At 27.5% G+C, this 11,794-nt stretch overlaps 1 protein-coding gene across 1 annotated transcript; it reads left to right on the top strand.

The window, feature by feature from the left end:
- Nucleotides 1-1,928: 1,928 nt before the first annotated feature.
- On the top strand, nt 1,929-2,960 carry LOC127258068 (transcription factor CYCLOIDEA). The gene has a single exon (XM_051284707.1). It carries the CDS (start codon nt 1,929-1,931, stop codon nt 2,958-2,960), a length of 1,032 nt encoding a protein of 343 aa, XP_051140664.1.
- Nucleotides 2,961-11,794: the final 8,834 nt, after the last annotated feature.

Raw genomic sequence — 11,794 nt, forward strand, 5'->3', positions numbered from 1 at the left:
TCAGAGCTCGTGTTTTTAAGGATTTTTTTTTTTTAATTAGCAATGTGCTGGTTATACATACATATATATATATATATTTTTTTTCAATTGAATTATTGTTCATATATCTATTTATCTATAAGATGGCCAGTTCTACAATATGCTAAATTAGGGTTTTAATTATAATTAGGGTTGATATGTTTATCTTCAATATTTTTTTCCTTCATATAAATATATATATATATATATCTTAAATAATAACCAAGGCTTTCTGGAAATTTGGTTTGTTTTTTATTTTTGGTTTGAATAGTGGTCACTACAACGATTGCTTATAATAGATAAAAAATTTGAAATATGAGAATTCCAAAAGAACACACTTTTGAAATCTGAAAAATTTTAAAAATAATAAAAATTGTATATATATTTTGTGAAAAAATGATTTGATATTTCAAAAACAAAAAAAATTACTATTGAAACGCCAAAAGTGATTTTTGAATACAAATAAACAAACTTTAATAAATTTATAGCAAAATTATGTTAGATGATCAGAATGACCATCTCATCGAAAAAATTAAATTGTTAGGGATACGTTTACTTAATTTATTTACATACGAGAGTCAACCAACACGCCCTCTATATTAGACGATCTGAATAAATGTTGTCATTTCGATCGGTCTAACAATTACAAATTATTTAATTTTTCTCCTGAAACTCCCAGCAACACTTATTGTTAGCTTCCCTCATTCATCATTCTCTTCTTTCCCCTACAGCTACACAGTATAGCCTTCAGTCTTTCCTAGGCAAAGTCCTTTTCCATGTTCATTAACAAAAAGACAACTTTTATTATATATATATATATATATATGCATGCATCCCTAAATTCATTAAATAAACATATATAGCTAGGGTGTGTTTGTCTATGTTCTTTCATGCATTTCAAAAATTTTCGTATGAAAAAATAAAAGAAGAAAAAAAGTGATATATTTGATCCGGAGAAAGTTTAAGAGGATTGATAAGCACAAATTAAGTATGTCGAAAGAACTTGTGATTAGTGCACTACATATATTAACAAAATAAATTGATTAGACTGCTTATGTGGACAAAATAAATTTTCCAAGTGCACATGAATAAATTTTAGGATTTTGGAAAGCCCTAAGTTAGGGTTTGGATATGAAGATATTTTTAGTGTAATATTTATATATATATATGTATTGAGTTTAATATTTTTTAAAAGAATATACTCCCACTCCGTCTATGATTAATTTATATTTTTATCATGGCAGGCCACAATCAATATTATTTTTACAATTTATTCATTGTACTTTCAATGAGTAATATTTCACCTAAGAACAAATAGTGAAAAAATTTGTATGAATATAAAAACAATACTACACACAACACTAACATGGATGGTTTGTAATAAAAATGTGTTATTTGTTTATAATTTCAACGCGTACAATATAAATATATATTATATGTTAAAATCAACTGCTATATTTATTGTGAGAGATTATATCATATGTTGTTAGTTCATGTGTTATATTTATATTATATTAATATAAATAATGTACTCCCAATAGTTTTAAGTGTGTTGTTTATTAGCACATTACATATTATTCAATATAATACTGAATTTTAAATTCAAGACTGTAACGACGGCCAACAAACACATCTTCTCTCTCTCTCTCTCTAAAACCTCTCGAAACCATTGTTTTCCCATGGATCATTTAAGTAGGCCCTTTCTTCAACCCTAAGTACAAATTAAAGATTCTTATTTTTCTCAGGCAGATATGATTACATACATTGTGTAAATGATCAGTCAAATGCCTGATTTCCTATTAGAGAAAAAAAGGGTTGTTTTCAAGGACACCTCTCTATTATCTATAGCTAGGGTTTGTCACTTGATCATCATCACTCTCACTCTAACTTTCATACTCCCAAAGAAAAAAATGTACACCAAGAACACACACTTATTTGCCCAAGAAAACTCACCCCTACCCTCTCTTCACCCTCTCTTTCCCCCACCCAACACCATTGATGAAATCTTTCAGCTCCATTATACCCATGCAGATCAAAACATCTCCACCACTCCTTTTGCCGGTTTCCATAATGCCCTTCTTCAAAATTCCGATCATCATCATCATCATCACCGCGTAGTTGCTGCTGATTCGATGGAATATACATCCGATTATCAGACGATGCAGCCGTCGTCGGGGAAGAAAGACCGGCACAGCAAAATATACACGGCTCAGGGGCCGAGAGACCGACGAGTCCGGCTGTCGAAAGGGATTGCTAGAAAGTTTTTCGATCTTCAAGAAATGCTCGGTTTCGACAAGCCCAGCAAAACCCTAGAATGGCTGCTGAATAAATCAAGAACCGCCATTAAAGAGCTCCTTCAGAGCAAACGAAAAGAGAGAGCTGGAAGCAGCAGTTCATCGCCAACCTCTGATCATTGTGAGGCTTTTTCTAATTCTGCTGCAGATTCGGGGAAAAGATCTGTTAAAGAAGCCAGGGTTTTCGAACAGCAGGCATGTACAAATCTTGCAAAGGAATCTAGGGCAAAGGCGAGAGAAAGGGCTAGGGCAAGAACAAGGGAGAAAATGTGCATCAAGCAGATCAATGAAGCGAGGGAGAACAATATTCGATGCGGTAACGACGATAATAATCGTCCTTTCGACGTTTTTGAGATGCCTAATGCTGGTTCAGCGTATCATCCTATGATGAACGAATTAGGACATTGTAATAATGCCCTAATTCAGGAATCTTCAGCAATCAGGAGAAGTTCAGTTCATCAACAAAGCCTTGTTGGTTCTGCAAGAGATTCGAATTCGACTATGACGATGATAAGTTCGAACTACATGACTTCTACTCTCCCATCTTTTAATGGATCTGAAAATTGGGATTTTTGCACTTTCTTCACACCCCCTCCCCAATCCAACCTCTATCCGCCATGGGAGCACCCCAAGTTCATCACTCGGTAAATTTTAAAAAAAAAAAAAAAATCTGATAGAATAAATGATCTGTTTACTATGAATCGATTTAATTTGTGATTAATTAATTTTCTCTGCTGCTGCAGCCCTTCGAACATGTAGAAAAGAAGCTTTTGGAGACCAAACTGGATTAATTAGGGCTGCTGTCTGCAGAATGAATGTAAGAACTTCTGCTGCAATTGGGATCTAAAAAGGAGGTAATATCAAGATTTGTTATTTCCCAGCAAATTCTCAGAAGTCGAACTTTTCCATGACTGTTATTGTCTAATTTTATGTTTTTTAATAACATCTGGTAAAAAATTAATTACTTATGGGCACACCCTAAACACTTCAGACAATGTCCTCATCAATGGATAAATTTGAAGGGATTATTAAATTGTGACTGTAATTCTGAAATGAACAAAAGAGTAACATCAAATATATGCTTTAGTACTGAAAAGGTAGTTAACATTCAAAGAACTTCAGATCTGAGGAGATTGTGAGTTCTAACAGACGATAGGAAAATTGAAAAGAAAAATTGAAAATAAATAAAGGGTTTAATTAGATTTGCCTGTCTACTATCTGCCTACTTCAAGAGGAACACAATCTAATGTGCAAGTCATTTCATGTTTATTACAAAATTTATTTATTTAAATTTGTTTCAAATCAGCAGGTCATGAGATTTAATTTGGACATCTCCAGGGAAGTCTTTCAATTGGTTGTCTAGGTTAAGTTACTTATTGAAATTTAACTTTGTGCAGTTTTCTCTTAAAGCTTTAGACAGTACATTTATACATACATACATACATATACATACATATATACGCATATATAAATGTATGTATGTATGTATGTCTTTGTGTACACTTTTGGAAGATGCCTAGTTCATAAATAGATTGGCTAAGCCTTCGTTCGATCGAATGGGATGAATTTGAATATGAAAGTATATTTCAAATAAATATAGTTCGAAATAGTTTTAAAATCCATATTTGCATTTAGAATTTAGAATGATATAAAATAGAATTTGAAATATTAAAGAAATGCATGTGAAATATGTTGGGAATCTATACAATATATCATTGGTTTTAATTAATGACATATTTTTCTATGGACTTATATTTTAGATGAGATGATCGTTTAATATGATATCAAATTAAGCTTGAGGTCCGGTTGTTCAAAGAAATAAAACATTGTCCACATGCAAAGTTTGTATGAGATGAATTTCGCCTGCACATGAATGAAAGGTAGGTTGAAAAAATTGGATAAGATATAACTAATTATTATTATTATTATTATTATTATTTTTTCCTTAAATTTTTAAGTAAGATCCATTGTTAATTTTAAAGATTTGAAATTCATTGTATTATCAAATAAGATTAATGAATTTGATAAAATAGTTTGAAATATTTATTACTCCTATAATTTTATTTAAAAGAAAATATTAAGATCCCCCCCCCCCCCCCCCCCCCCCCCCAATTGTTTATATGATCATCTCATGTTATTACATACTTAGGATAAAATAATCCCTTGGAATAATCCTATCAATTTAAAGAATAGGGTTTCCTACATTACTATCAGTTATGATGATGATATACAATTTTATACTTACCTGGCTGACCTGTGGCTGAAGATCTAGAAATTAAAACTCCATGGATGGATCATCTGTCAAACAATGATAACAGATCAATTAAAAATATACAGATCAAATTAAATAAATCAAATCAATAACCAAATAGTTACGTACAGTAAATTTTCCATTGGCAAGAATCATGATGAGGAGACGATGCATATATCCACCTGCAGAACTTAAAATCTTCGACCCTTTTTATTACATCATGATGGCCTATTGAAGGGGAATTGAAATACACTAACACACTGAGTACTTACACACACACATATATATATATATATATATATATGATGAGTTGACGAATTCTTGATGAATGATGACTAAGGTACGATGATAATGTAATATAAAATGCTTGGAGCCTTGTGCCAAATTTTGACTGGATTATATATCTTGTGTAGATCTATGATCAGGCAATGGCTGGTGATATATATATATATATATATATAAGAAAATCCTGAGTTGGTGAACTTTGTCAGTATTTTTTTATTTATTTGAGTGTGGATCATACAGTTATTATTTAAATTATGTGTTTTGAAGTTATTAATAATTTATGGGAATTGCAAGTTGAATAATATAAGAAAATTATTAATTTTGTGTTTGTGTAAGTATGAATTAATTCGGACTGTGAAACTTTCGAACCACTAGTATTATATATAATTTATTTGATATATAGTTCTTGCCACTTGTATAGCTATAATAATTTAAGTGCTAATGAAATGAATTGTCTTTAAATATTTTTTAAATTTTCGACATTATTTATCTATTTTATTTTATTTTTATAAATAAACATCAAATATAATTTTTTTGTTAAAATATCACATTATATATCATAAATTATTATTATTAAAAAAAATGTATGTCTAAATACAATTTTTGAGCATTTCTTTTTAGTTTTTCTTTTTAATTTTTTATTATCATTTTTAATAAAAGATTTACATATAATTTCTCCTTTAAGGTTTAGACAGTAATTGAACCGTTATCTTTTATTTCTTTTAACTTTAAACCCTCAAATTCTATTATTTGGGTTCTTCAATTTTTAATATATATATTTTTTCATAAAACATCTCATCCTACATTATTTTAATACCAAACTTAAATAAAAAAATTTCAAATAAAAAAAGAAAAAAAAGAAGACCAATCTAGAGAATATTGAAACATTGGTTGAAGTACTACTCTTGCAACAAAATTGTGCTTCTCTGCTCCATTTTGAAATGACTCGTTTTATTTGGAATATGGTATTTAATGTAAAATATTTAATTAGTTAATAATAATGAATTATGATATTATTTTTTATATGCTTATATGAATAGTATTGTTGATAGTTTCAATATATATTATTAAAATAAATGCATAATATGTGCTTAAATAATTTAAAAAAAATATTATTTATTTATAATTAAGATAAACTAATTTTATTAAAAAAAATAAAAAATTTTAAATGCAAATAAAAATATTTATCTAATGAGAAGAATGACAATAAATAAAAGAATTTTGAATAGATTTTAGATAATGTATGAGGTTATATATTAAGTTAATTAAATTGACTTATATTTAGTAAGTATATTTTATATTTAGTAAATTTTACTAAATACTCCCTCCGTCCCATAACAAGTATTTTTTTCATTTTAGTCCATCCCACAACAAAGTATCTATTTTTTTTTAGTAACTGTAGTATCTACCTAACATTACAAATACCCTTACAACTTACAATATATTACACAAATATCATTACTTTTGTATCACACATACTAATAATATTATTTTAGTCATTTCTACTTTATTCCTACTATATTCCAATATAATACTAATATTTTTAAAACTACGTGTAAAAAATAAATGAATATTTAGTTCCCACACGAAAAAAGTATAAAATATACCAATTAAAATGTGAAAATTGAAATATGAGCGAGCGAGCACTAATAAGTGATGCATTTTTTAATAAAAAGTAAGGTAGCTCACCAAAATTATTGCAATATGCTTTGTTAACCTGTATTAAATTCAAATTTTTATACTTTTTTGATATATTAAATTTAGATTTTAAATTTTTTATAAATTTTTGATGTATTCAATCATCCATAAAATTTAAAAATTCATGAATTTTATTGGATTTTTTTAATAAAATTATTAATAAATTACATTGTATAGAATCTTTGATTATAAGTTGAGATTTCAATGGATTATCAAAATCTTAAAAAAATACATATTGTTTTTTTATATTATTAATAATTATTTATTATTTTATATATACTTAATATTTTATTATAATAATATCGGTAAAATAAAAAAAAAGTATAGATGTAAATATAAAAATTATAAAATATTTTAAAATTTTATATAATTGAAATAATACTAAAAATTATATATATTTAAAATAATAAAATAGACTTGCTCAAATTGTTCGAATTAAAATTATTAATTTTGATTTTTTGAAATGTCAAATCGAAATTAAACTTTCCGCGACTTTAATTTGTATTTTCTTATTTTGGTTTCAGTTCCGTAGGTTTCGGTTAAAAATCATCGAGTCTAGTTTACATTGTTAGTTTATATTTATTCCTTTTTAATACTTTTATTTTTTAATTTCAATCCAAAAATTGTAATTTTATTTTACTTAAAAATATATTTTTTAATAAAAAATTATATAAATAATAATAATAATAATAATAATAATAATAATAATAATAACAACAATTAGATAGATTATTATAAATTTAAAATTATTATTAGTATTATTGTTAAAATAAAAAATGAGAATAATAATAAATATATTTTTTTAGAACTAATGTATTTTTAATATGTTTGTTAAATATTTGAAGTTTATATATACATATATATATAAGTGTAGTCCATATATTTGAAATTATATAAATTAATAAAAAAATATTTAATTCACAAATTTATAAACTCTAATGAAATCCAGGTAAATAAATAAATAATTCAATTAAATCTTTTAAAATTTATATAAATTAATAAACAAAATCAATTAAACTCTATATAAATTATATATAATTTTTAAATCCAATAAAGTCCACAAATTTTTTAAAGTCCAAACAAATTCATTAAAATTCTAATTAAATACACACACTCAATGTAGAGTTTATTATATTTTATTGACTCTTAAAATCTTAGGTGTATTCAATCCAGATTTTAAAAAGTAAAATATAAAATTCAGATTTTTAAAATTTTTTTTAAAATTTAAATATATTTAATTCATATTTTAAAAATTTCTAAACTTTTGGTTTATTCAACAATCTATTACCTTAGGGCATCCACAACGGGAGACGCTTGTTGAGAAGCGCCTCCCACGTCATCATTTATTAAATAAAAAAAAAATTAAAACACCAATTAACATAAGGAACGGTACATTGCGAGTATACCGTTTCTTCCAATTTTTGTGGGCCATGGTCCACTTTTTTATTCAATAAATATTAAAAATAATATTTATAATATATACTTTTTTATTTATATTTATAATAATTTGTTTTATTAAAATATTAGATTTAAATTTTATTATATGAGTTTTATTTAATATTTATTTTTTTATTAAAATAATATTGTTAATAACTATAATTTTTAATATAATATTTTTATATTTTATGTAACTTTTTAATGCATATTTTTGTAAAATATTTAATTAAATATTATAAGAATAAAATATAATGAAAAAATATAAATTTATTTTATAAATAGATAAAATATTTAATGAGGTGGAAAAAGTAAAGATTTTAAAGGGTTCTTTGATGTGAATGTAAAATATAGTTGGAGTTCTTCGTGACGTGGCGGAGAGAGAAACTGACGTGGCACAGGAGAGAGAATGGGAAGAAACCCTGGATGGGTTTCTGTGCTGTGGATGGGTTTAAAAATAAAAACAAAAATAAAAATAAAAATATAGATGTAAAATTATTATTATTATTAAAATAAAAATAAAAATAAAAATAAAAATGAGAATAATAATAATAATAGAAGTAGTATATTTTTTGAGATCTAATGTATATTTAATATTTTTGTTAAATATATGATATTTTTTTATATGTATACGAGGTACTCCATATATTTGAAATTAGATAAATTACTAAAAAATATTTAGTCGACGAATTTATAAATTTTAATGAAATTCAAGTAAATTAATAAATAATCTAATTAAATCTATCAAAATCTATGTAAATCAATAAGAAAAATCAATTAAAAACGGTATAGATTTTATAAAATTTTTAAATCCATTAAAGTTTCCAAAATTTGAAAATCTAAACAAATTTATTAAAATCATAATCGAATATATGTCGTAAATTTTTTGGAAGAAAATAAAGCCTAATAAAAAATATAGGAAAACCCAATAATTTTATTATATCTAGGGTTTGGGCGTTTATATATAAGGCCCAAACCATTGAAGATATTCCCTCCAGGATTATTTTCTTCCATAGTTGCGTTGCATGTGGAAACGGGAGCTGTATGGAGTCACAGAGGATGGGGGAGGCATACGTGATCGTCTCTGAGATGCAGCCTTGGAGGGAGGAGCAATACTGTCTAATATCTCCTTCATCGTCTATTTCTCGTTTATTTTTTTTGTTTTTTCAAAAAATTTCTATGTTGCTTTAATTTGGAGAAGGGAATTTCTCAGTGGCGGCCATAGATTGGGATGGTTCTTCATATTCTCTGCAAGTTTTTCTAAAAATATATTCCAGTAATTTGGTTTGAACTTTGGATTTTCTACGTAATTTATCAATTCTGTATTTGGCCTATTGAAGGGTAGAGGCAATGGATTCAGGTTGGGAGTTGAGGTTGTGCGTGATTTTTTACCTGCTATATACTATTCAAGTATGCATATGAGACGAAAATGGTGATTGTTAGTTATTTAGATGCTGAAAAACTATTAGTTTTTCATGTTGCCAATTGAGGCGATTATTTTACTCTAGTTTGCTGATTCCAAATATAGGCATGCTAAAATTATCCGTCAAGATCCTAAGTAATATCCTTAGATTGATAATGACTGCTAGATCAAAATATATTTAGAATATATATATAGATATATTATATTTATAGTTGTTGTTTTATTTAAGAGATTGGTAGGATTTTTGCCTTATTTAGCCGACTTGCATATTTTTGCCTTATTGCGAAGGTTGAATAGTTGAAATGAAAAGAAGAAATTAGTTTGCTCTAGATTTTAGTAATTTATTTAAAAGTTTTGTTTGTCTATGCCTTAACGTATGAATCATCATTCTTGTTTCTGATTCATATAATAAAAGTTGTTTTCATTGTTTTGTCATCGTTATCATTTCGGCTTCAGATTCGAAGTTTAGTGGTGTTCTTATTTCGAACAATTATTTTCTCATTTGTAAAATCTTTTGGTCGATGACTTTATCGGCAATTATGGTTGTCATCGAGAGTAGTCCGTTGTCATCCTCGTTAGCATTGCATTTGTCTTTTCCTTTCATCAACTTCTGTTGATCGATTACACTCAATGTTCCTACTTAAACTATCACATAGTGTTTGAGTAGGAACATTGGATGGTGGAATTGATAAATAGTTGAAGTTGACAAGGAAAAAGGCAAATACAGTGGTAGAGGATGACTGGCTACTATCAACGACAATCGTAGCCACTAATGGAGTTATGGACCAAAAGATTTTACAAATGAAAAAAGAGTTGTTTGAAATAAGACCATTAGACTTTAAAACTGAAATGACAATGATGACAAAAAATTGCAAATAATTTTTGTTATATGAATTAAAAACAAGAATGATGATTCATGAGTTAAAATATAGACAGATAGCTCTTAAATAAATTACTAAAGTCCAAAGCAAACTAATTTGTTCTTTTTGTTTGAGCTATTCAACCTTCGCATAATGCGCCTACTCTCGCATACATCTTTCATTGTCATCTTTTATATAGTTCATTACTTATTCATTCTCAGTATATTTTGGACGTAATAATAATATATCGATAATATTGTTTTTTAAAAAATATATATCTTAACAAAGATCACAAGATGAAATTGATAGTGATTTTCTCTTTGGCACTTCCATACTTATTGAATGTAATTTGCATCTTTTGGTGCTTTAGCTTGGATTGAGGACTTTTACTTTTGGTTTACTGATGATCACTTTTAGAATGTCACTCAACTAGTATTACATACAACCTGATTGCTTTATAGCTGCAAATGAAATGTTTTTTTAAGTTAGATTCTGGCTATATTGCATTCTTTTCTCTTAATGAAGATTCTCAGTTGTTCTCTGCAGTCATCAAAGCCAATGCCGTGCTCTGTTTCAGATGCTACTTAAGGGTTCTGTTGTTCACTTATTTCCTTGATCTTACAGCTTGAAATGATGTATATGTGCAAACACTCTCTGCTTGAGATCTTTTGAAGTTGAAGAATCTACTTTGTTATCTTTGTCTTCAGATCGATGTTTCTGATAATTAGCAATTGTGCATATAACGTTGACAAGGAGTTCTTCACATGGATTTGTTGGCTCTTTTCTTTGCAGAAATCGATTTCCTAGTGAGCCCCACGCGTATCTTGAATCGTATATTTAGAGGCATTGGATGAAAATTTTGATTTCAAATCCTTTTCAAGTTGAGGAATCTACTTTGATATCTTTATCTTCAGAACAGTGTTTCTGATAATTAGCAATTGTGCATATGACCTTTTGAAAGGAGTTCTTCACATGGATTTGTTGGCTCTTTTCTTTGTAGAAATCGATTTCCTAGTGAGCCCCATGATCATATATTTAGAGGCGTTGGACGAAAATTTTGGTTTCAAAGCGCTAGTATCAACTGTCTGGTTTAGATGTCATGAAGGTGGATATCAGGGAACATAGGCGAAGTTATTGTGGAGGCTACTCCCACCACTTCCCTCTATTTCCATCTCATGTTTTCTTGAAGGGAAAATATGTAGTTCAATTAATCCATTGTAAAGCATGCCTTAAAGTTGAACTTCTACTTGAAACAAGAAAGCATGAGATGTTAAAAGGTGAGATGTTATATGGAAGGGAATTTTCTGTGCTTGGTTTTGTTGATAAATGTTTGTCCATTTATTCTTTTAATTCATTTACGCAATCCCCCTTCACATGTTGTTTGATTTGAGGTTTGGTTTATATTTTGAATTTCATACTTTCTTCCTCATCTTCTCTGATACCTTTCCCCCTTCTCAATTCGGATGTCTACTGCAGGTTCTGGGAGTTGGAGGGCGCAATATTTCAGAAAGTTGAATGCAACCTTATTCCT

Source organism: Andrographis paniculata, unplaced genomic scaffold, assembly GCF_009805555.1.
Source record: "Andrographis paniculata isolate CXL003 unplaced genomic scaffold, ASM980555v1 Contig59END, whole genome shotgun sequence".
Taxonomy (NCBI): Eukaryota; Viridiplantae; Streptophyta; class Magnoliopsida; order Lamiales; family Acanthaceae; genus Andrographis; species Andrographis paniculata.